This window comes from Tachyglossus aculeatus, chromosome X5, assembly GCF_015852505.1.
Source record: "Tachyglossus aculeatus isolate mTacAcu1 chromosome X5, mTacAcu1.pri, whole genome shotgun sequence".
NCBI classification, from domain to species: domain Eukaryota; kingdom Metazoa; phylum Chordata; class Mammalia; order Monotremata; family Tachyglossidae; genus Tachyglossus; species Tachyglossus aculeatus.
In genome coordinates, this window is record NC_052097.1 from 4200038 (window position 1) to 4226735 (window position 26698).

At 44.5% G+C, this 26698-nt stretch overlaps 1 protein-coding gene across 1 annotated transcript in view; it reads right to left on the reverse strand.

The window, feature by feature from the left end:
• Window positions 1-617: 617 nt before the first annotated feature.
• MSR1 (macrophage scavenger receptor 1) overlaps window positions 618-26698 on the reverse strand; it is a 32886-nt gene continuing 6805 nt past the window's right edge. Inside the window, exons 3-9 of the mRNA XM_038769265.1 lie at window positions 24820-25238; window positions 23007-23193; window positions 19019-19099; window positions 14109-14180; window positions 11906-11968; window positions 4892-5080; window positions 618-1382 (exon numbers count right to left, since the gene is read on the reverse strand). Of these exons, the coding sequence (XP_038625193.1) occupies window positions 1249-1382; window positions 4892-5080; window positions 11906-11968; window positions 14109-14180; window positions 19019-19099; window positions 23007-23193; window positions 24820-25238 (1145 nt within the window). The 3' untranslated portion in view covers window positions 618-1248. The remainder of the gene's footprint in view (window positions 1383-4891; window positions 5081-11905; window positions 11969-14108; window positions 14181-19018; window positions 19100-23006; window positions 23194-24819; window positions 25239-26698) is intronic.

Sequence of the window (26698 nt, forward strand, 5' to 3'; positions counted from 1 at the left end):
CTGCTCGGTCGTAGTAATAGTTTTTATTAAGCATTTCCGCTGTGCAGAGCGCTGTACTAAGAGCTGGGAGAGCAGGATTTGGTTTTAACATTGCTAGCTGTGATTATGATATGATTCCACCGTTTGGGGGTTTTCTGTGGTTCATTAGTGGCACCCTGCCATCCACTTTTAATTAAATACAAGAATAATGATAATAATGATCCTGGCATTTATTAAGGGCTTACTATGTGCTAAATGCTGTAGTAATGCAAGGTTGTGAAATCAGGAAGAGTCCTGCACAGGGCTCTCAATCTAAATTATTCCACTACCACCTTTATGGCGATGATTCCCAAATCTCCATCTCCAGCCCTCACCTCTCGCCTTCTTTGCAGTTTCACATTTCCTCCTGCCTTCAGGACATCTCTACCTGGGTGTCCCACTGACACATCAAACTAAACACGTCCCAAACAGAACTCCTTATCTTCCCACCCAAGCCCTGTTTGCTATCTTTCCCATCACTGTAGATAATACCACTATTCTCCCTATCTCACAAGTCCATAACATTGGCATTGTCTCTCCCATTCAACCCACATAATCAATCTGTCCCTAAATCCTGACAGTTCTATCTTCAGGACATTACTAAAATCCGCCCCTTCCTTATGGCATTTATTAGGGGCTTACTATGTGCTAAAAGCTGTGTAATGCAAGGTTATGAAATCAAACACAGGCCCCTGTAGGGGGTCTCAATCTAAATTATCCCCATTTTATAGATGAGGAAACTGAGGTCTAGAAAGGTTAAGTGATTCGCCCAAGGTCACTCAGCAGACAGAGCCTACTCAAATCTCAAATCCGTGTCCCGCCTCCCAGCCCTGCATTATTTCCACTCAGCCACGACCTACAGACCAAACTTTTTCTCACCAATTCACCTCCAGCTTCAAGTATGTGCTATGATCTGGGCAGAAAAAGAGCCTGTCTTTTTCTTTTTCAAGTATAAGCTGATGCCCACATTTGGTGGATAAGGCACAAAAGAAAGTTACTGTTCTGAACCTATCTGTGGATGGAGGACAGACAGTAACCCAAAGCAATGCAAACAAGAAAACGTTTAGGGAGTAAAGATGCTTTGTAAACAATAAGTTGATTTTTCTGATAGTATTCAAGGTGTGTGCTAAACATGGGTCAAATACGCAAGTGGGTGTGAAACAAATGAACCTTCAGTGAGCTATGAACCATCCGATGAGAGAGGAAATGAGATCACTGTCCTCTAAGAGATTACACCTTACAAGTAACCCCCGCATCTTCAGAGTGGCTACACGTTTTCACGCCCCACCCTTTGAATAAACACTTTTCAAGAGAAGATTCTCGCCCCAAACACTGTACTTCACTCAGCCACACTGGACCGGTACCTGAAACAGCCAAAAAAATAAAATAAAATAAAATAAATGAATTAGGAAGGACAAGTTTTGGGTTGAATAGGAGAGGGATAAAACAAACACCTATGTTGATCACACACTCTTTGGAACTTTAAACCTGTTCTCATGGACTTGCGAAAAAAACCACGTACAATGGGCTGGGGTCCTATCTGCTGGGACACCTTAGTTAAGCACTTTATTCCTTGGAAACAGAGTGTTAGGCAAAAGAGCAAGTGCAACGAAACCATAAGAAAGTATGTAAAGTGCTCTCTATTTAAATGATGGTACAAAGACAGAGAGAGAGGCAAAGACGGAAAGCCAAAATAGCACAAAATCAACAATGCAGCCACCCCCTGGCCTGGAAATCCTCCGTAATTAATAATAATAATAATAATAATAATAGCATTTGTTAAGCGCTTACTATGTGCAATGCAATGTATATACCAGTCCACCACTTCAAAGCCTTCAAAGCCTTACTAATGTCACATCTCCTCTGACAGACCTTCCCTGATTAAGCTCCTTTTTCTCTGGTTCCTTCTCCCTTCTGCATCGCCTCTGCGCTTGGACCTCTGACCATTGCACATTTGATAATTTCCCCACCCTCAGCTCCGCAGAAGTTATGTACAATCTTCAAATGGTATTTAATAAATCATTTATTTATACTAATGCCTGTCTCTCCCCCAACCCCGCCACAGACTGTAAGCTCACTGTGGGTAGGGAATGTGTCTATCAGCTCTGTTTTATTGCACACTCCCAAGCACTTAGTACAGTATTCTACCCATAGGAAGTGCTCAATAAAGACCATTGATTATGGTGATAGTCCTCACTCTTCTCAATGGCTCCAATTAAATGCTTAACTGGGATTTCCCATGGCACTACATCTTACACAGAGTCATTCCCAAATGTGTGAGCAGGACAGCGATAATGGAGTGAAGGAATTCTTTCACTCAATCGTATTTATTGAGTGCTTACTGTGTGCACTTGGAAAGTACAACTCAGCAATTGCTAACCGAGTCAGCACTGAAGAGCCCTTCCAGACCCGGGCCTTAAAAATTATTCCCACTTTCCTACTGAGAGCAGACTGTAGGCACCGCCGATCCTAAATAGGACCCCTCAGTCCTAATCCCTGGACAGTGGCTTCCACTGGGATCAGAACCAGAGAGCCTTTGTTCACAACCACAGTCTTCTTTGTTCTTCAGAAACAGCCAAAAAAAAAAATAAAATAAAATAAAATAAATGAATTAGGAAGAACAAGTTTTGGGTTGAATAGGAGAGGAATAAAACAAACACCTATGTTGATCAAACACCAGTTTCTTCTTAGTTCACAGTCTTCCAGACTGTGAGCCCGCTGTTGGGTAGGGACCATCTCTATATGTTGCAAACTTGTACTTCCCAAGCGCTACAGTGCTCTGCACACAGTTAGCGCTTAATAAATATAATTGAATGAATGAATGAGCAACCAACTTTCAGAACTTAATACAGTGCCGGCACATAGTAAGCGCTTAACAAGTACCACTGGAAAAAAACCTTTGAAATCCCTAGACCACAGATCAGCATTTACCCACGGAGACGATGTGATGAACCGAATAATAATAATGATCGTATTTGCTAAGCGCTTACTATGTGCCAAGCACTGTTCTAAGCGCTGGATACATACAAGACATCGTGCAGCTAAAGCGGGGATAATCAGAGAATCAAACAATGGGAATAACGACGGACCATGTCCCACGCTAAGTAGCAGGTAGCCCCCGGATAATCAGATCAGACAATCTAAGAGGTGCAGAAAGAAGAAACCTTATCCTCATTTGACAGATGAGGAAGCTGAGGCTGATCAATGTACTGGCCAAATTGGATCGCTGTTGGCCCACCCCCCTCTTTTTCCTCATTACTCCTCCTGAATTAACCGGAGAATTAGTAGACACATCCTCCCTTTGCTTTTGAAGGAGGTTTAACAGAATAATGAAAAATTTGCAAGTAACTTGTTCCTGTGACTCTTCTACCCAACCTGTTTTTGTGTTAGCACAGGGAAGAAGAAATGACTCAATTTGCTAGGAAACGACTCAATTTGCTGGGAAACTTTTTCACCTAAAATCCCTGGACAGTATTTTCCTGTCTCAATAATATGAGACTGGACTTGTTTGATTTTAAGTCCCCTGTGGGCAGGGAACACATCTTGTGTTTCTGTTGGATTCTTATTACAGTGCCCTGCCTTCCCTAAGTGTTCAGTAAATTACTGTTACTGATACTGCTAATGATGATCTGACCTTATTGTTTGCCCTAGATGGGCTTTCAGTAGCTAAATTTAAGGTGTTTGGGTGAAAAGCAGAGGTGAAAAATAAAGAATGATACATATCTTGCTTTAGGGATGCATTACCATGGAGACTCAAGCCTCGCTTTTGGCTTCCTTATATCAGTGGAGATTTTTCCGTGTGTTCTTGCTAAGAGTTCCTTGATCTGAATCTCCGGAAAATAAGCAGCAGGCCATTTCCTGATAAGGCTCTAGCTGTTGGAATTCCCTTTCCCATGAATAAGATTTCAATGAGAATGCTAAAATGGAGCTGGTCCCTTTTTCTCATTTTTTTAAATGGTATTTGTTAATCACTTACTACATGCCAGGCCCTGTTCTAAACGCTGGGGTAGATACAAGCTAATTGGGTTGGACAAGGTCCCTGTCCCACATGGGGCTCACAGTCTCAGTACCTATTATACAGATGAGGGAACTGAGGCCGGGAGAAGTGAAGTGACTTGCTCAAGCTTGTACAGCAGACAAGTGGTGGAGGTGGAATTAGAATAATAATAATAATAATAATGGCATTTCTTAAGCACTTGCTATGTGCAAAGCACTGTTCTAAGCACTGAGCACTGTTCTAAGTTCTCAGCTAAGAAGTTCTTAGGCCTTTGCTCTGTCCACTGTGCCAAACTGCTTCTCTAGGCTTGCTAGAGTGACCCAGGTCCTATTACAATGATTTTTCCAACCTCAGACCGGGGAAGGCTTATCCCGATGATGCCTGACAAGGATTTAACGGGTCACCTCAAGATGGGTGTCCTGGCTCTTGCAGGCCAGGAGAAAATATGCCTTGGTGTGACAAAAGTTCCATAAAGGGAAATATAGGTCTCTTTCATCCGCTGAGAGGACAGATCCCAAGAGCCTTCCAGGGACCAGGAGACCTCTGGAAACCAGTATTTCAGAATGGAGCTGAGATTATTATTTCCTGTGGTTTTCGCAAGGGATTCGGGGAACTCAGGCCACTGTGCCCCTGTTATTTGTTCTTTTTTTTTTTTCAACTCCTCCCTTGGAAATATTAAGAGTCCATCAAACTCTTCTAGACTGTGAGCCCACTGTTGGGTAGGGACCGCCTCTATATGTTGCCAACTAGTACTTCCCAAGCACCTAGTACAGTGCTCTGCACACAGTAAGTGCTCAATAAATACGATTGAATGAATGAATGAATCAAACTACTGACTCAGAAAAGAGGGCTCAGGTGGCTTGGAACTGGTCTTACCTTGTCCAAAAACAGCGTTCATGTGCACTTTCTCGACGTCCAAGTACCCCAAACTCTTACAGACCACGGCCCCGTCTACAGCATCCCAGTGGTCGTCGCACACGGTGCCCCATTGGCGTTTGTAGTAAATCTCCACTCGCCCCTCGTTTGGGCTTCGGCCCCCGGCTAGGCGAACCGTCGAGGCCGCAGCTGAAGAAAGAGTGACACGAGGAGCGCTGGTTAACGGCGAAGGATTTGCATTATTGAAAGTTCCAAATAGTGTGCGGACCTGGGTTCTAATGCCGCCTCTGCCGCTTGTCTGCTGTGAGACCTTGGGCCAGCCGCTTCGCATCTCTGGGCCACAGTTCCCTCCACTGTAAAAGGGGGATTGACACTGTGAGCCCAAATGTGGCACATGGACTGTGTCCACCCTGATATTTTGTATGCACTCCAGTGCTTATAAAGGTGAATAGCACATAGTAAGCGCTAAATACTATTTAAAAAAATTCATATTAATGTCTGCTGACACCTTTAGACTGTAAACTCATTATGGGCAGGGAATGTGTCTGTTTATTGTTATACTGCACATTCCCAAGTGCTTAGTACTGTGCTCTGCACACAGTAGGACTCAATAAATATGATTAAATGAATGAATGATTGATCAAATGGCATTTAAAAAAAATCCAGAACTACGGGGTCTGGTTGTATATTTTTAACACCACCAATAGTGCAACCAAATGATAATAATAATAATAATTATGGCATTTATTAAGCGCTTACTATGTACATAGCACTGCTCTAAGCACTGGGGAGGTTATAAGGTGATCAGGTTGTCCCATGGGGGGCTCACAGTCTTAATCCCCATTTTACAGATGAGGTAACTGAGGCCCAGAGAACTGAAGTGACTTGCCCAGAGACACACAACTGACAACTGGCAGAGCCAAAACGATCATCTGACCATGTCCCAAGAGGGTCATACCCTAGCCCAAACCCGATGATCAAAAATCACTTCAACTAGATTCAACACTTTAATGTCCACTGTGACTTGAGGCTCTGTATACTGATATTGATGAGAAATGTAGCCAGTTCCACTGCTTCTCTAGATACTTCCCCGAAGAGAATTGTTTCAAGCCCATTCACCAGGGAGGAAAACAAAGAAGCTTCAATTTCAGCCGTCCTGAACAGGGAAGCCGGCATATTTGCAGCTATTAACACAAGTATGATTACTTCTCTTGTTTCTCTCAAAAAATAATTTAATGCTATATAACACATTAATGCGATCCAGGCCAGGCACTCCTAACATATAGGAGCGGAAAACTTATTGGCTATTATGCTGTTCAGACTTTCAATTACAAAATACAACACCTGGGTGACCCAAACCATTCACAGTTTAATTGACTGAGAACAGGGGGGACTGCAAACTTCTGCAGGGAGGGTGATAGGCTGAGAACAAAGAAGTTGGCTTTCATCACCCAATCCAGACTCCGGAAGTCCTATCGAAATGGAAACACATACACTCAAGTGTGGTCAGCCCAATGCATATATTTTTTTTTTTTTTGTTCCTTTTCTGGACCAACAGCAGATCACTGTGCTGGGTGCGGGAAAAGTCGAAGTTACAAATCCCTGCCCTCGAAGTGCTTACAGCAAAATGAAGAGGGGAGGCTGACAGAAGTTCGGACATAGGTAGAGTCGACATTTTTTTTTTTTAAATGGTATTTGCTAAGTGCTTAATATGTGCTAAGCACTGTCCCAAGCGCTGGGGTAGATATAAGCTAATCAGGTTGGACATAGTCCATGTCCCACATCGGACTTACAGGCCACATAGCATTGCAAGGTCACATAGCAAGCAAGTGGTGCAGCTGGGATTAGAACTCAGGTCCTCTGACTCCCAGACTCTTGCTCTGCCGCACTGCTTTTCTGTCATCCACTCAACATTTGTCGACTGTCGGATGTGAGTTGGGCTCTTGCATTGCATTTCTAAAATACTGCCATCTGGAGCGGAGACATTTGGTTTAGAAAAATGAAAACCTATCTGGAAAGATTATTTCCATTAGGGCACCCTTACGTCCAGCTACCAGTTAATCAATGATATTTATGTAGCATCTGATTCATTAATTCATTCAATCGTATTTATTGAGCGCTTACTGTGTGCAGAGCACTGTACTAAGTGCTTGGGAAGTACAAGTTGGCAACATATAAAGACGGTCCCTACCCAACAGCGGGCTCACAGTCTAGAAGGGGGAGACAGACAACAAAACAAAACATATTAACAAAGTAAAATAAATAGAATAAATATGTACAAATAAAATAGAGTAATAAATACGTACAAACATATATATATATATATATATATATATATATATATATATATATGTACAGGTGCTGTGGGAAGGGGTAAGGCGGGGGGTGGGAGGGGAAGAGGAGGAGAGGAAGGAGGGGGCTCAGTCTGTACAGGGCACTGTATTAATTGCTTGGGGAAGTACAACAGAAGCAAAAAGCACACTCTTGCCCTCAGGGAGCTTGTAATCTAATGGGGGAGAGTGGCAGATATATCCAATTTGCAAAGGGTGGGAGAGGATGAAGGGCAAAGCTCTACTGGTAAGAGCAGGAGTATGGAAACATGACCATGAAAAACGAAACAAGTAGGAGAAGCTCAGAAATTTCTACAACACTTTACCCCTCAAGAGCCCTCCCAGGAGATAAACACCTTTGAATAACCATGACAACAAAAAAGATGATGATGATCGTAATAATATTACAATCCATAGATTGTAAGCTCCTTGTTGGCAGGGATCATGTCTGCCAACTCTATTGTAGTCTTCCAAGTACTTAGTACAGTGCTCGGAACATAGTCACTTAACTTCTCTGTGCCTCAGTTCCCTCATCTGTAAAATGGGGATTGACTGTGAGCCCCCCGTGGGGCAACCTGATCACCTTGTATCCCCCCAGTGCTTAGAACAGTGCTTTGCACATAGTAAGTGCTTAATAAATGCTTAATAAAGAAATAAATGATTTCTGGGGAGACCAGGTGGTTTAGTGGATACAGCCTGGGAGTCAGAAGGACCTGGGTTCTAACCCAGCTCCACTACATTTCATTCATTCATTCAATGATATTTATTGAGCACCTACTGTGTGCAGAGCACTGTACTAAGCGCTTGGGAAGTACAAGTTGGCAACATATAGAGACGGTCCCTACCCGACAACAGGTTCACAGTCGAGAAGGGGGAGACGGGTCACTTCACTTCTCTGGGCCTCAATTACCTCATCTGTAAAATGGGGATTAAGAGCGTGACCCCCAAGAGAGACTGTGCCCAACCTGATTAACTTGCATCTACCCCAGCACTACAGTGCTTGGCACTTAACAAGCATCGTAATTACCATTATTATTGCCGATTTCCACTTCGGACATCCCTGGACAGTACCCGAAGCTTTTGCGGATAAAGTCATAGCCGTTGCAATTTGTTCCAACTCTCCTCGGCGCGGCGTTTTGGCCGCCACTCCCGGGCCCGGGCTTCAGTCCTTTGGTTACCACAGTGTTTTGTTTCATTAGTCTGACATTTTGTCCTGACCTCTGATTTGCTCTGTTTAGCCGCTGCCCATATTTCTATCGTAGGCGGGTCTGTTCGGCTCAGACTAACTCTTTGATTTGTGATCTGGTCACACTCGCGTTGCTTTATCTAATGTGACCCCCTGCCTCCATTTCTGCTATCGCCCTGCCAGTAATTGGTGAAGGGGCCAGAGATCCTGGGGATCAAAACAGGGCAGGAGGGGGAATTTGGGGAGACGGAATCCGGGTTTCTAAGGATGGGGGGGGGTGGTCTCAGGCAGGGCTGTTGGAGGAATAATAATAACAATAATGATGGCATTTGTTAAGCGCTTACTATGTGCGAAGCACTGTTCTAAGCGCTGGGGGGGATACAAGGTGATCACGTTGTCCCATGTGGGGCTCACAGTCTTAATCCCCATTTTACAGATGAGGTAACTGAGGCCCAGAGAAGTTAAGGGACTTGCCCAAGGTCACACAGCAGACAAGTGGGGGAGCTGGGATTAGAACCCATGACCTCTGACTCCCAAGCCCGGGCTCTTTCCACTGAACCATGCTAATGGGAGAAAGGGAAACAGACACATAGAGATGCCCAGTTTGTAATAATAATAATAATAATGATGGTATTTTTTAAGTGCTTACTACGTGCCAAGCACTGTTCTAAGTGCTACGGTAGATACAAGGTCATCAGATTGTCCCACGTGGGGGCTCCCCATTTTACAGATGAGGTAACTGAGGCACAGAGAAGTGAAGTGACTTACCCAGGGTCACACAGCTGACAAATGGCGGGGCTGGGGTTAGAACCCACGACCTCTGGCTCCCAAGCCTGTGCTCATTCCACTGAGCCAAGCTGCTTCTCCTGTACCTAAGCTTGCCCTCTAACTGAGAAGCAATGCGTGGCTCAGTGGAAAGAGCCCGGGCTTTGGAGTCAGAGGTCATGGGTTCAAATCCCAGCTCCACCAATTGTCAGCTGTGTGACTTTGGGCAAGTCACTTCAATTCTCTGTGCCTCAGCTACCTCATCTGTACAATGGGGATTGTGAGCCCCCCGTGGGACAACCTGATCACCTTGTAACCTCCCCAGCTCTTAGAACAGTGCTTTGCACATAGTAAGCACTTAATAAATATTATTATTATTATTATTATTATTATTATTACTGGAAAAAGCAAGGGCCTGGGAGTAAGAGGTCCTGGGTTCTAACCCTCGCTCCACCATGTTCCTGCTGTGTGACCTAGGGCAATTCACTTTAATAATAATACTAATAATGGAATTTATTAAGCGCTTACTATGTGCAAAGCACTGTTCTAAGCACTTGGGAGGTTACAAGGTGATCAGGTTGTCCCACAAGGGGCTCACAGTCTTCATCCCCATTTTACAGCTGAGGTAACTGTGGCATAGAGAAGTGAAGGGACTTCCCCAAAGTCACACAGCGGAAAATTGGCAGAGCTGGGATTTGAACCCATGACCTCTGACTCCAAAGCCGGCGTTCTTTCCCCTGAGCCATGCTGCTTCTTTTGAACTTCTCTATGCCTCAGTTCCCTTATATGCAAAATGGGGATTCAAGACCTGTCTCTCTCCTACTTAAGACTGAACCTCATGGTGGACCTAATTATCTTTTATCTACCCCAACGTCTAGTACAGTGCTTGAAATATAGTATGGGCTTAACAAATACCATAGTTGCACATGACTCTACTGCCTCCAACACTTCACTCCCAGGGTTCCCCTTCCCTGATCCCTCACTGCCTCCCAAATCCATCAGTTCTAGGTTTTCGCTATCTTCAAGACCACCTTACAACCCTACCTCCTCCAGGAAGCCTTCCCTGGTCAATTTATTTTGTTTTGTTGTCTGTCTCCCCCTTCTAGACTGTGAGCCCGTTGTTGGGTAGGGACCATCTCTATATGTTGCCGACATGTACTTCCCAAGCGCTTAGTACAGTGCTCTGCACACAGTAAGCGCTCAATAAATACGATTGAACGAATGAATTCATACATGCAGCACGTTAATTCAACACCACCCTTAGCTCTTATGTATTTTATTCCTATCTCAGTATTGACTTTTGTCTTCTGCCTTTATGCTATTCAGCCCAGTGCTAGAAAAGATGTTCTGCACACAGGTGGCGTTCAATAAATACCGCTGATTGATTGGTTACGAACAGGTCTTTACAACCAAACTCAGGTATGTGAGCAGAATGTGATAGTAGTCGTGGTATTTTAGCAAGCCAAAGACCAATCAATCAATCAATCATATTTATTGAGCGCTTACTGTGTGCAGAGCACTGTACTAAGCGCTTGGGAAGTACAAGTTGGCAACATATAGAGACAGTCCCTACCCAACAGTGGGCTCACAGTCTAGAAGGGGGAGACAGAGAACAAAACCAAACATATTAACAAAAGAAAATAAATAGAATAGATATGTACAATCATATTTATTGAGCACTTACCGTGTTCAGAGCACTGTACTGAGCACTTGGAGGAGTATAACAGAGTTGGTAGACATATTCCCTGCCCACAGAGAGCTTACAGTCCAGAGAAGGAGACGAACATTAGTAGAAATACGTAAACTAAGGATATGTATGTAAAGTGCTGTGGGGTTGAGGGAGGGGTGAGTAAAAGGAGGAAATCCAAGTACAAGGGTGATCATCATCATCATTAATCATCTTTATTGAGTGCTTACTTTGTGCAGAGCACTGTACTAAGCACTTGGGAAGTCCAAGTTGGCAACATATAGAGACAGTCCCCACCCAACAGTGGGCTCACAGTCTAAAAGAGGGAGACAAAGAACAAAACCAAACATACTAACAAAATACAATAAATAGAATAGATATGTACAAGTAAAATAGAGTAATAAATATGTACAAACATACATACATATATACAGGTGCTGTGGGGAAGGGAAGGAGGTAAGATGGGGGGGATGGAGAGGAGGACGTGTGGGAGAGGAAGGAAGGGGCTCAGTGTGGGAAGGCCTCCTGGAGGAGGTGAGCTCTCAGTAGGGCCTTGAAGGGAGGAAGAGAGCTAGCTTGGCGGATGGGCAGAGGGAGGGCATTCCAGGCCCGGAATGATGATGGGTGATGCAGAAGGGAGTGGGAGAAGAGGAAGTGGGGGCTTAGTCAGGGAAGGCCTCTTGGAGGAGATGGGCCTTCAATAAGATTTTGAAGGTGGGAAGACTATCCATCTGTTGGATACATAGAGGGAAGGGCATTCCAGGCCAGCGACAGGATGTGGTCGAGAGGTCGGCAGAAAGATCTATGTGATTGAGCCAAAGTGAGTAGGCTCCAGAAGTACCCACACCAATCCACTTTATTTAGCCTTGAGAAAACAGTGTGGCTTTCTCAGATCAAGCTGGAAATTCTCTGGCACAGTAGCACGTGGAAATGGACTTCCTGCCAGAAACTCACCTATCCTGCTTCCCCAAACCTTCACTGGGATTCCGTTCTGTACCAAATGCACGGAAAGAAAGAAGGAAAGACCACAGGTTTTTGGTACTTACGAAAGACGCTTCCCGATCCTCTTTCCCCCTTTTCTCCTTTTGCCCCTTTCAAGCCGGGATTTCCTATCCAAAGAGAATGAGCATCAGAACTTCAAAAATGACATCTGCGGGTCCACAAAAAATACTCGTCCTGAATAGCTGATCACACCAAACCAGGACCCAGCGTGGCCTAGTGGGAAGTGCTTGGGCGTGGGTGTCAGAGGACCTGGGTTCTAATCCCTGCTCTGACAGTTGCCTGCTGGGTGACCTTGGGCAAATCACCACCCTCTCTGTGTCTCAGTTTCCTCGGCTGAAAAATGGAGATTAAATACCTGTTCTCCCTCCCCCTTAGACTGTGAGGCCCATGTGTGGGACTGAGAGATGCCCAGTGCTCAGTTCAGTGCTAGGCACATAGTTGATGCTTAACAAACCATATTAGTATTATAATTATCATTACTTAAGCGCTTAGTACAGTGCTTTGCACACAGTAAGCGCTCAATAAATACAACTGAATAAATTAGTATGTTCCATTGTACTTTCCCAAGCACTTAGTACAGTGCTCTGCACATAGTGCACGTTCCCTGCCCATAATAATAAAAGTATATTCTAAGAGGAGAGACTGACATAAATATAAATAAACAATTTATTATGTAAAGAAACTGAGTCAAGGTCTAAAATATATACAGTTGCTCAGTGCCAGCAGTAGTTAATTGAACATTTGGACACAGTCCATATCTCACATCGGACACACAGTCTTAATCCCCATTTTACAGATGAGGTTACTGAGGCACAGAGAAGTTCAGTGACTTACCCAAGTTCATACACAAGACCACTGGCAGAGCAGGATTAGAACCCAGGTCCTCAAACTCCCAGGCCTGTGCTCTTTCCACTAGACCAGGCTGCTTCTGATATGTTGTCATGGCTTCCCCTAGGGAACGTGCGCTATGTGCAGAGCACTGTACTAAGCGCTTGGGAAAGTACAATGCAACATACTGAGTAATTCATTCAATTGTATTAATTGAGCACTTCAGACATATGTTCTATCAAGTGCTGAGTAACCTCAGTAACCTCATCTGTAAAATGGGAGTTAAGACTGTGAGTCTGATGTGAGATATGGACTGTGTCCAAATGTTAAATTAACTACTGCTGACACCAAGCAACTGTATATTTTTTAGACCTTGACTCAGTTTCCTTACATAATAAATTGTTTGTTTATTTATATTAATGCCTGTCTCTCCTGTTAGAATATATGTTTATTATGGGCAGGGACCGTGAGCTATGTGCAGAGCACTGTACTAAGTGCTTGGGAAAGTACAATGCAACATACTGAGTAATTTATTCAATTGTACTAATTGAATGCTTCAGACATATGTTCTTCCAAATGCTGAGATCTTGGGACAACCCTGAGGTAATAATTATGATAGTAATAACAATAATTTTGGTAGTTGTTAATCGCTTACTGTGTGCCAGTCACTGTATTAAGCGCTGAGGCGGATACAAGCAAATCGGGTTGGACATAGTCCCTGTCCCACATGGGGCTCACAGTCTTAATCCCCATTTTACAGATGAGGGAACTGAGGCCCAAAGAAGCGAAGTGACTTACCCAGGTCCCACAGCAGACAAGTGGTGGAGCCGGAATTAGAACCCAGGTCCTTCTAACTCCCAGGCCCGTGGTCTATCCATTAGGTCATGCTGCTGGTCCTGGGACAGGTGACCTCCAACATCTCTAAAATGGTCCTATCAATCGTATTTATTGAGCACTTACTGTGTGCAGAGCACTGTACTAAGCGCTTAAGTCCTACCACATGACAGCATGACCTAGTGGATAGAGCAAGTCCTGGGAGTCAGAAGGTCATGGGTTCTAATCCTGGCTCCACCACTTGTCTGCTGGGGGTCCTTGGGTGAGTCATTTCACTTCTCTGGGCCTCAGTGACCTCATCTGTAAAATGGGGATTGAGACTGGGAGCCTCATGTGGGACAGGGACTGTGTCCAACCTGATTGGTACGTATCCACCCCAGCACTCAGTACAGTGCCTGGCACATTAATAAGTGCTGACAAGTATCACAGTTCTTCTTCTTCTTACTATTATTATATAATGTTTATAGACAGCCTCGCTTCCTATGCCAGGGACCAATACTTTGATGATAGGGAATACGGAGCATGGTAGTTTTCTATTCCGGTCCCCCCACCAGTTTCTAGCTAGATGGATGTCCGTCACAGTACCTGGCGGTCCTCGAATCCCAGGCGAGCCAACGGATCCTCTAAATCCAGGATAGCCACGAGTTCCTTTTTCCCCTTCAGAACCCAGTCGACAACGTCAGAACAGAGGGACAGAATGGAGACAGAAAGGTCAATTGGTGTGAATTCTTACTTTGGGGGAAAATCTTTTGGAAATCGTGCCCATCCCGCAGAGTTCCGTTCCTCTGTGGAGGCTGCTTCAGGAGAATGTCCCGGGCCCACGTCCCATTACTCAGAAGCCTTGCCGCTGGTTGCCATTTTTAAACATAAATTCCACACAAAGGGCATCCGTCTACGACTAATAAGGCCCGGAACATTCAACGCAGGGTCGTGGGGGGAATGTGGAAAAAAATCCAAACTACAACACGGGTTTTGCCATGTGAAACCAGAGCACTGGCCAGGGAGGGAACCTTTCTCAATGACAGTTTCCTGAAACCACAAGGTCCATCTGGGCTTACCAAAGAGAGGGCTTCGTACTCTTCAAAGTGGCTCAAGGGACGATAAAGTTTCAAATGATAAATGAATCCCCAACCATTGCTGAGTTACGTGCTTTGCACGCAGTTGAATAAATACTATTACCATCAATCAATCAATAGTATTTATTAAGTGCTTACTATGTACAGAGCACTGTACTAAGCGTTTGGGAGAGGATAATATCACAGAATTATTCATTCATTCAATCGTATTTATCGAGCACTTATTTTGTGCAAAGCACTGTACTAAATGATTGGGAGAGTAAACTATAACAGTAAGCAGACACACTGAAGGTCCACAGTGAGCTTAAAGGCTATAGGGGGAGACAGACGTTAATATAAAAACATAAATAAATTAGCAGATACTTTCCCTTCCCATAAGAAGCTTATGGGCTAGAGGGGGAGATGGACATTAATATGAATTAATCATTTATAGATATGTGTATTAGTGCAGTGGGGTTTGGGGGTGGGGTGAATATCAAATGTCCAAAGGTCACAGTAGCATTACTAGTAGTAATACTCTGATGCACTGTACAAAACTCATTAATAGGCTTTATGCTGCTAGGGCTTTATAATAATAATAATAATGATAGTATTTGTTAAGCACTTACTATGTGCAAAGCACTGTTCTAAGCACTGGGGACAGACAAGGTGATTAGGTTGTCCCACATCCGGCTCACAACCTTAATCCCCATTTTACAGATGAGGGAACTGAGGCACAGAGAAGTTAAGTGACTTGACCAAAGTCACACAGCTGACAAGTGGCAGAGCCAAGATTCGAACCCATGACCTCGGACTCCCAAGCCTGGGCTCTTTCCACTAAGCCACGCTGCTTCTCATTCCATCTAATAAGCTCATAGTGAGGAAATGCAGGATCTGGAGGGGAAGATTTTGACAAACACTCTCTATTCAAAGAGAAACCTGTCTTTACAGCTCCTTCTAGATTTGTAATAAGGTGGCAGATGCCATCCCTTCTTGATGGCCCCTACTTTGGCTTGAAAGTCCCAGCAAGCCCCAAACTGCACGACTCCATCATTTTTGACAGCACAACTAAAAATGAAACAAAACCAGAAAAAAAACCCAGCAGATAGATTCAGGACTCTCTTTTGTTTACCTCATGAAAGTCATAAATTGTGAATTCCTTGGATGCACCCGGAAGTTTTAGAACGACTACCCAAAGAGCTCCCAAGGTGCTTTACTCCCAGTGGAAAATTCATAGTCAGGTTATGAAACTTGAGAAAGAGTGGTCCATAATGGAACCACTGGCATACCTTAGATAACTGAGGAAACACTCTGAATTCTTCTAGATAAGACTCAAATGCTCCATTATCCAGATCCTCAGAGCTCAAAGCCAGTCCAGAGACTTTTCCAGAGCCAACTTCTTCCAGTCGATCAATCAATTGCATTTATTCAACGCTAAGTCTGTGCAAAGCACTGTACTACGTGTTCGGGAGAAGACGAATTTAACGGAGTTGGTAGCCATGTCCCTTTTCCTACAACGAACCCCGACAGTTCCCTCGAACGAATGCCACCCGCCTCTTACCCTCTCCGAATTCTGCCCTACATCCCACGGATATGATTTTTAGAATTTCTACCTCATCCATTGGCTTTTTAAAACAGGTTGATGGGAAGGTCAGGTAGAAGCCAAACTCATGCTTTTCATAAAAAAAAATGGCTTTTTTGATGAAACCAGGGCTGGTCAACAAATTGATCACACGCAGAGAGAGAACACACTATGCAATCAAAGCAGAGAAAAATAAGCGGCAAGTATATGGGCTGCTTTCTCTAGCAGGGTGAACCATTCAAGTTCTAATCACACTGTACACTGTAGCCCTCGCCTTCAGACACCAAGCAAGGTTTTTTGGTTCTTGGCCAGGAATAAAATTATCTTCACTGTCTCCTTTAGTCTCTTAAAGAGCGGGGTAAGTTCACGGCATCTGCTTTCTTCTTTGCCCTCTATTATGCTGTTTCATAATGTTGTTTTAGATAGTACGGGATAAAACAAGCAGGAGAAATGGTAACTAGTAGACGGAACCACAGAAAAATACACAGAGCGGCTGACAGCAAAGGTGAAAGTCATTTGTATTCTACTCAGCGTTTAAATCCTGATCCAGTGGGTTGAAACCGATTTACTCCTGTGCAACTCACTGCAAGAAAAACATAATCTAATTCAAGTTGGACTACCAGGTATTTGAGAGATAATGCTGGGTTGTTGTTGTTTTTTTTAATAAAAGTCACCTGAATACATACTGCAAAGATGTCCTTCTTGTCTGCAGCTTCTCAAACACCCTAAAGCATTTTGTTTTGCCCTATGTTTGGATAGGGATCAGAATTTTGATATTCTGTACCACCCCAGGCAGAATTATTAGTTAAACCAAGCTGTTTGGGTACACAGAATAGAGAAGCCGTGTGGCTTGGTGGATAGACCATGAGCTTGGGAGTCAGAAGGACCTGGGTTCTAATCCCAGCTCTGCCACTTGTCTGCTGTGTGACCTTGGGCAAGCCACTTGACTTCTCTGGACCTCAGTTCTCTCATCTGGAAACTGGGGATGAAGACTGTGAGCCCTATGTGGGACAGGGACTGTGTGCAACCCAATTACTTTGTATCTACCCCAGCATTTAATAATAATAATAATGATTTTGGTATTTCTTACATGCTTACTATGTGCAAAGGACTGTTCTAAGCGCTGGGGAGGAAACAAAGTGATCAGGTTGTCCCACGTGGGGCTCACAGTCTTAATCCCCATTTTACAGATGACGTAACTGAGGCACAGAGAAGTTAAGTGATTTGCCCAAAGTCGCACAGCTGACAAGAAGCGGAGCTGGGATTTGAACCCATGTCCTCTGATTCCCAAGCCCATGCTCCTTCCACTGAGCCACGCTGCTTCTCTGCTTCTGCTCGCTCCTTCTCTGTACTACTCTTTAGTACAGAGTAAGCACTTAACAAATACCACAGTAATTAAAATATGTCTTGTCTACGTAAATGTGATTCAACTCCTGTGCTTCCCTACAAATTGCCCAAATTTCATTTAAAGTGACTGAGGAACTTCGGGTTTAGACCATTGAGGGGGGTCAAGAACTAGATTCGGTCATCCACCCCGAATCTGTTGATGCCACCAGGACCCTTTGGGTTTAGGCCTGGGTTAGGGGTGGTTTAGGCTGAGTGAAAGGTTGAGAGTGGGTGAGGGGTTAGGATTGAGGGAAGGAGAAATAGCAGTATTTCCTAAGCGCTTTCTGTGCCTGCAGCACTATACTATATGTATATAGTACATAGTATATGTATATTCATTCATTCATTCATTCAATTATATTTATTGAGTGCTTACTGTGTGCAGAGCACTGTACTAAGCACTTGGGAAGTACAAGTTGGCAATATATAGATTTTATATAGTATATGCATATAGTATATACTATACTATAGTATATGCATAGTATATGTATATAGTATATACTATACTATATATGGAGAAGAAGCATGGCTCAGTGGAAAGGGCCCGGGCTTTGGAGTCAGAGGTCATGAATCCCAGCTCTGCCAACTGTCAGCTGTGTGACTTTGGGCAAGTCACCTAACTTCTCTGTGCCTCAGTAACCTCATCTGTAAAATGGGGATTAAGATTGTGAACCCCACGTGGGACAACCTGATCACCTTGTATCCTCCCCATTGCTTAGAACAGTGCTTTGCACCTAATAAGCACTTGACAAATGCCATTATTATTATTATTATTATTATTTTCTGCACCTCAGTTACCTTATCTGTAAAATGGGGATTAAAATTGTGAGCTCCCCGTGGGACAACCTGATCACCTTGTAACCTCCCCAGTGCTTAGAACAGTGCTTTGCATGTAGTAAGCGCTTAACAAATAACATCAGTATTATTATTATTTTTATTACTAAGCACAGAGAAAGAAGACGGATGGGAATTACACACGGTCCCTGTCCCTTGGGGGGCTCACAGTCTAAGAATAAGAAACAGGGTGAAGGAATTGGTGGTGGACATACATGGAGAAATGAAAGAAGAACATTATAGTGGACTCTCCCAAGCGCTTAGTACAGTCCTCTGCACACAGTAAGCTCTCAATAAATACGACTGATTGAATGAATTAATAAGAGAATAACAAAGTGAGTGAGGTACGGTGGGTAGAGGAGCAGAATTTCAGGCTCCTCGCAGTTCAGAACCAACAGCCACCACTGCTGCCACAGTGAACGCGACAGTAGCTGCCTCCATTTCCACAAGTCTTCTCGCGAAGGGTTGGTGATGGGTCAGTTGGTTTCCAGCCATTCGCAAACGGCCCATCGCCGAGCCAAAAGGAGACCCATTGGTAGGACTCCAGGCCTGCCCGGCCCCCTGTCTTTTCCCAGTATTCCCGGGGAGGGGACCCTACTGGCCCCTTTCCCCCGGCCCTCTCCCATGGATCCACTGACCTTTCTGCCCTGGAAGTCCAACCGCACCCATATCTCCGCGAAAGCCTCTGTCGCCTTTCTCGCCCTTGGGTCCGGGTGGCCCTGGGAAAAAAAGATGGTTGTGGGGGTTAATTGATGCCCTACCCGTTTCACATGATAGCTCTCTCCCCAGCTCGTCATCCCTGCCATGTTCCATGGCGGCTCTCATCTAGTAAGTCAGCCAGTCGATTATACTTATTGAGTGCTTACTGTGTGCGGAGAACTGTACTGACCACTTGGGAGAGTACGATAATAACAATATAATAGAAATACTCATGCCCTGTGCTTATCCCTTGAGACTACTTGGGTCTGTCGTTGACACATCTTCTGGAGACTCTCTCGGCCCTCATGTGCCAAATGTGCAAGCGGACATTTGTGCATGGGAAGGGAAAAGAAACCCCACAGACCTCTATCTGTCACTCAGTCAATCGATCACATTTATTGAGCGCCTACGATATGCAGAGCACTGTACTAAGTGCTTGAGAGAGCACAATGTAGTAGAATTAGCAGACCCGTTCCCTGCCCACAGTGAGTTTACTGTCTAGAGGGGGAGACAGGCATGAATATGAATAAGTAATTTGAAAAATGTAATTTAAAAACCTTCTTTGGGTTTTGAGAGAAAGTCTCCAAAGAAAAAATGTGGGCAAAGGAGGATCTGTCCCTAGAGAAGCAGCGTGGCTCAGTGGAAAGAGCCCGGACTTTGGAGTCAGAGGTCATGTGTTCAAATCCCGGCTCCACCAATTGTCAGCTGTGTGACTTTGGGCAAGTCACTTCACTTCTCTGTGCCTCAGTTCCCTCTTCTGTAAAATGGGGATTAAGACTGTGAGCCCCCTGGGGGACAGCCTGATCACCTTGTAACCTCCCCAGTGCTTAGAACAGTGCTTTGCACATAGTAAGCGCTTAATAAATGCCATCAATATATATATATATATATATTGATGATATATATATATATATGTATAAAATATCTGGGACTTTTTGAGGATGATATATATATGATATATATATATATCATATATATAATATCTGGGACTTTTTGAGGAATGAAGCAAGCACTTAGTTCAGTGCTCTGTGCACAGTTAGGCACTCAGTAAATACAATTGATTGAATGATTGATTGAAGCCTAGATAATTGGACTCTAGAGAATATTCTAATGGAAAATGTGCGGGAACGGGAGTCAGAAGACCCACGCTGTCATTCTGGCTCCACCACCTGTCTGTTCAGTGACCATGGACAAGTCATTTCATCTCACTGACCCTGAGTTTCCTCACCTGTAAAATAGGGACAAATCTGCTTGTCTTTCCCTACCTCATAGCGCTATTGTGAGGGGAGATGAAAATAACTTAGGGGAGAGTGCTCTGGACAATTAAACACGCTCTAGAAGTAAAAGGGCTAATCAAGGTACGTGAGAGAAAGAGAAGAAACCTGGCATGACTGAAGATGGGTTTAAAGCAGTTAATCAGCTTGTCCCATCCTACCTCACCTAACTGCTCTCCTACTCCATCCCAGCCCGCACACTCCGCTCCTCTAGCTCCAGCTTACTAAGCACCGTGCCACAATCTCATCTATCTCACCACCGACCCCTTTCCCACGTCCTCTCTCTAGTCTGGAACTCCCCCCGTGCTCCATATATGCCAGACCACCACACTCTCCTCCTTCAAAGCCTTATTAATGTCACACCTTAATGTCCAAGAAGCCTTCCCCCATTAAGCCCTCTTTTCCCGGACTCACTCTCCCTTCTGTGTCCGACCCAATTTGTTTGTATCCATCCCAGTGCTTAGTATAGTGCCTGGCACAAAGTAAGGGCTTAACAAATACTACAATTATTAGTATTGTTAGAGGACCTGACTCTGTGCATCTGCTTCAGTCCTTCAATCTGATCAGCCCGTGGGTGGGTGTGGGAGTGGACATGTCTCCGAAAATGGACACCTTAGCCAGGGATGGATCTGTGATCTTCGGACATTTGATATTTGCCCCACCCTGACCGTGCAGGATTTATGGACATACCTTTAAATAATATCTTATAAACTGTGGTATTTATTAAGCACTTACCAGGCACTGTCCAAAGCACTGGGGTGGTTACAGGCAAATCAGGTCAGACCCATGTGGGGCTCACACGTGGGACTCACAGTCATAGTAGGAGGAAGACCAGGTATTGAATCCCCATTTTGCAGACGTGGAAACCGAGGCACGGAGAAGTGAAGGGACTTGCCCGAGATCACAGCAGAAAAGGAGCAGAGCCAGGATTAGAACGCAGGTTCCCTATCTCCCAGGCCTGATCTCTTCCCCTCCTTCAAAGAGGGACAAAAGAACAGCCTTTAAGTCCATATCTGTAGTGATTCATTTATTTCTCTTAATGTCTATCTCCTCCTCTAGACTGTATACTCATTGTGGCTGGGAACTTGTCTACCATCTCTGTTATACAGCAGTGCTCTGCACACAAAAAGTGCTCAATAAATATAATTGACTAACTGCCTGGTAGTGTTGGAGAGTGACCCCAAATGATCACTGCTTCCCCCTCTCCCGTTCTCCCGTTCACGCGCCTTCCATTTTAGAGATGCCCCAGAGAACAAACGCCTTTAGCCAATGAACGGAGATTCGAACCGGGTTCCCTGAGGCCACAGCAGCACAGCGAAGAGGAACCAAATAGAAATTAAGTCACCCGGACTTTCGATTGCAAAACTGTTTTCGGTTCTCCCTCCTTATTTTTAATCTTAGGCCGTGACTATGGGGATAGGGAGAGACAGCAGACAGTTCACTGGCCTTGTGGGTTTTTAATCAAGCAGACCTCCCCTGCTTCAGTAGTAGCCCTGGGTGAGTGATAATGGGTAAAAGCGATGCCTTTGGACAGTGTGATCCGATCTTCCCTCCCTTCCAATCTCTTAGAACCTGGATGCTCTGAGATGCTAGTTGCTGGATCCAACTTCCCAACCTCAGTCCGAGCAGAAGAGAACCTGCGGTCTTGTTAACAATAATAATAAGAATAGAAATTGTGGGTTTTTTTGGTGAATTAGTAAGCTATGTGCCAGGCACTGTATTAAGTGCTTGGGTGGATACAAGAAAATTGGATTGACACAGTCCCTGTCCCACATGGGGCTTGGAGTCTTCATCCCCTTTTTAAAGATGAGGTAACTGAGGCCCAGAGAAGTGAAGTGACTTGCCCAACATCACACAGCAGACAAGTGGCAGAGCCGGAATTAGAACCCACATCCTTTTGACTCCCAGGCCCGCTGCTTCTATCAGCAGTCTTGTCTCATGGGCTTGGTCTAGTGGATTGAGGGCAGAATTGGAAGTGAGAAGGTTATGGGTTCTAATCTGCGCTCTGCCACTTGTCTTCTGAGTGACCTTGGTTCAATCACTTCACCTCTTTGGGCCTCATCTGTAAAATGGGGATTAAGACTGTGAGCCCCATGTGGGCCTGGACGACAGGGGACCTGGGTTCTAATCCCGGCTCTGCTCCTTTTCTGCTGTGACCTTGGGCAAGTCCCTTCACTTCTCCGTGCCTCAGTTTCCGCATCTGCAAATGGGGATTCAATACCTGCTCTTCCTCCTACTAGGACTGTGAGTTCCTTCTGGGATGGAAATTGTGTACCACCTGATCAACTCTGTGCCTCAGTTCCCTCATCTGTAAATTGGGGATTAAGACTGTGAATCTCACATGGGACAGAGACTGTTTCCAACCCGATTTCCTTGTATCTACCCTAGAGCTTAATACAGTGCCCGGCACATCATAATAATGATAATAATAATAATTAGGGTACTTCCAAGTGCTTACTATGTGCCAAGCACTGTTCTATGCACTGGGGCAGATACAAGTTAATCAAGTTGGACATGGTCCCTGTCCCACATAGGGACACAATATGTGCTAAATAAATCTAACTGAATGAATGAATTTTGCGCCCCCCAAATGCTCAGTACAGCGCATCACCCCCAGAGGATGTCCAGTAACGCTATTCCTACGATTCCTTACCTTGCATTAGAGTAATATTTTTCAAGGCCATCGAGTGGTCCCAGTCCTTTAATCTCAGGTCACTGGTGATGTTGTCCAAGACACTCATTTCTCCCTTAATTTCCTGTTCCAGATTCACCTGTTGTTCTCTCAGCATCTGCATTTCGGCTGACATATTGTACACATGCCCCCTCAGTTTGGTGATTTCCTGGTGAACACAAGAATGTGGCAGTCATGAGTCAAATACTGGACAACTCCTTTCCTTCCGGGGTGGGGTCACTGTTCGAAAACAGAGAGGGGTTATCCATTGGATTGTGGAGTGAGTTCTGAAAGGCTGTGCATTCAGTCAATCACTGGTATTTACTGAGCGCCTATTGGGTGGAGAACACTGGAGAGCTTAGGAGAGTACAATATCTGAGCAGCAGATCTCAGATATTTTATCATCTCTAGCATTGGCTAGATTGATTGAAACTGATTCAGAGAGGCTCTGCAGAAGCCCCTGGTGACACAGTAATAGAGAGAAAACATATTTGCATATGTTGTAAATACATATTTATTGTACATATTTACTATTCTATTTATTTTATTTTGTTAATATGTTTTGCCTCGTTGTCTGTCTCCCCCTTCTAGACTGTGAGCCCCCTGTTGGGTAGGGACCGTCTCTATATGTTGCCAACTTGGACTTCCCAAGTGCTTAGTACAGTGTTCTGCACACAGTAAGCACTCAATAAATACGATTGAATGAATGAATGAATTGGCGAGCAGCCAATCGTATTTATTAAGCGCTTACTGTGTGCAAAGCACTGTACTAAGCATTTGGGAGAGTACAGTGTAACAATATAGAGGACTGTGGCCTAGTGGAAAAAGTTTGCGATGGAGAGTCAAAAGACCAGATCATCTCTGCCACTCACCGGCTTGGAGGTCACTCAATCTCTCTGGGCCTCAGCTTCCTCATCTATAAAATGGGTTTAAAATATTGGCTCTTCCTATTTATAAGCCTATGAACCCCTGGGATGCTTTTATTAATAATGACACTTATAGTCACAGTATTTGTTGAGCACTTACTATGTGTGTAGCACTCATGTAGACCCTGGATCGGTATGAAATTATCAGGTCAGACATAGTCCCTATCCCACACTGTACTCCCAGCCTAAGTAGGAGGGAGAACAGGTATTAAATTCCCCATTCAAATGAGGAAACTCTGACCCAGAGAAGTTAAATGACTTTCCCAAGGTCACACAGCAGGCAGAGCCAGGATAAGAACCTAGAAGACTCCCACACTTACGCTCTATCCACATCCTCTGAATTACCACAATCTCCGCTTACAATAATGGGGAAGACAAACATGCAAATAACCACAGAAGTAGTCAAAATAATAATGACTGAATACAAAACCGATCAACTGATATGCGAGATTGCTGTGGTTTGATTTTAATAATTATGGGTTGATGTATGCTGGAGTAGGCTGAAGGGTTCATACCACGGACTAATCTGGGCAGGCTCGCTGGAGGAGGTGGGATTTGAGATGGGCTGGTGGGAATCTAGGAAGGCGCAGGGCGAGGCAGAGAGAGCCAACTCTGGAGAGCTTCAGGGAGGAGGAGCAGGAGGGTGGAGTAGGGGTGTAGGGGACTCTCAGCTCTGTTTTTTGGGGTGCTGGGTGTCATCGGACAATGCTGCAGAGGCTGGGCTGAGTCTTTACTCTGCTGGTTCGCTGCGGCCACTCAATTTCCACTGGGAGGTAAATTCATTCAATCGTATTTACTGAGCACTTACTGTGTGCAAACACTGTACTAAGCATTATGAGAGGGCACCAGTGCAAGAGACCACCCCTTACCTCTTTGTATTCAATGACGTTCTGCACATACAAGCCATTCCAGCTCTCTAGGGTGAGTTTGAGATCCGTAAGACTCTGATTGAGCGTCACCAGAGACGTGCTAATCTCCTCAACTGCTTTCCCGTTGGCTTGGACTGAGGCAGACAAGGTGCTGACCTGAAGGAAGACGTCTTGAAATCTGCTTTCGCTCATCTCCCTGAGAGCGTGAAACTCCCCCAAGCTCGTGAGATTCGCTTCTGCTTCCACGATATCCCGAGTCTCTTCCTCCAACGCGCTCACGTGCTCTAAGGTGAATTCTCGGAACCGTTCCTCGTCGCTGTTTTCTTCCCTGGAGGACCCACCTAAGAAGCGTTCAGAGGTGTTGAACTCACTGACTGAACTGTTGGTGCTATTCTTCGTTTCCAACCGCTGCAATTGAGCTGCGTAGTAATAATAATGGTAACATTAATAATAATAATGATAATTGTGGCATTTGTTAAGCGCTTACTACAGTCTCATTGTGGGTAGGGAATGTGTCTGTTATTGTATTGGACTTTCCCAAGGGCTTAGAATAGTGCTTAGCTCACATCTGTCAACAACTGTCAACATCTGCAGGTGAAGTGAAACCAGTAGGGAGGGCCCAGGTATATTTGGAGCACTGAAATCAATCAATCAATCAATCGTATTTATTGAGCGCTTACTGTGTGCAGAGCACTGTACTAAGCGCTTGGGAAGTACAAGTTGGCAACATATAGAGACAGTCCCTACCCAACAGCGGGCTCACAGTCTAAAAGGGGGAGACAGAGAACAAAACCAAACATACTAACAAAATAAAATAAATAGAATAGATATGTACAAGTAAAATAAATAAATAAATAACTAGAGTAATAAATATGTACAAACATATATACATATAAACAGGTGCTGTGGGGAAGGGAAGGAGGTAAGATGGGGGGGATGGAGATCTCCCCGCTTAATGACTTTTACATGTTTACTTCTCTCTCGTTGTGAGGTGGACTAGAAATTCAGGGATGGATGGTATATTTCAGCACCTGCTGTTTCCTTGCCCAATATAACCGAAGTGGCAAAGGAACTGTCAGCTGGTTATTATTCTTACCAAGCAGGCACAATGGGGCCTGTAGTAGTTGTGAAATGGGTAATAAGGGAATAGGAGCAATCTGCCCATTTTTAGCTCATCAACATTAATAATCACCTTTTGGAGTTTCTGTGAAACAAAACCACTTCCGATCAATCACTGTCAGCCTCAGGAGGAGCTGGCTCTGTGACTGGTCTTTTCTGACAGTTTCGGGATTTTTTGCCTCTTGGAGCTTTTGAAGCCTTGGAAATGACTTTGCTGAATCTATTTCAGCTCAAGGCTAGGAGCCGGTGCGAATAATAGTGATTATGGTATTTGTTAAGCGCTTAGTATGTGCCAGGCACTGTACTAAAGCGCTGGGGCGGATAAAAGCAAATCGAGTTGGACACGAGTCCGGCTGTCTGGAGTGAAGTGATGCAAACATAGAGGGTAGGGACCGTCTCTATATATTGCCAACTTGTACTTCCCAAGTGCTTAGTACAGTGCTCTGCGCACAGTAAGCGCTCAATAAATACAACTGAATGAATGAATGAATGAATGAATGAATCTATCCTGCCACCTAGCATGGAATGATGTCACCATCTTTTTCCTAGAGGAGAAACTGATACTGGCAAAGATGAGGGGCTCATCCCAGACCCCTCAAAATTTCTGGTTCTCAGGACCTGGATCACATCAGATGTAGATGCCTCTCACGCTTTCTTTTTTTTGTAACCAAAAGTCTTCTCAATGTACAATGAAGACAAAGTGGAAACAGAGATGGGTTTCAATCTCCTTTGGACCAGGAAGGACAGAGAGATAATAGAG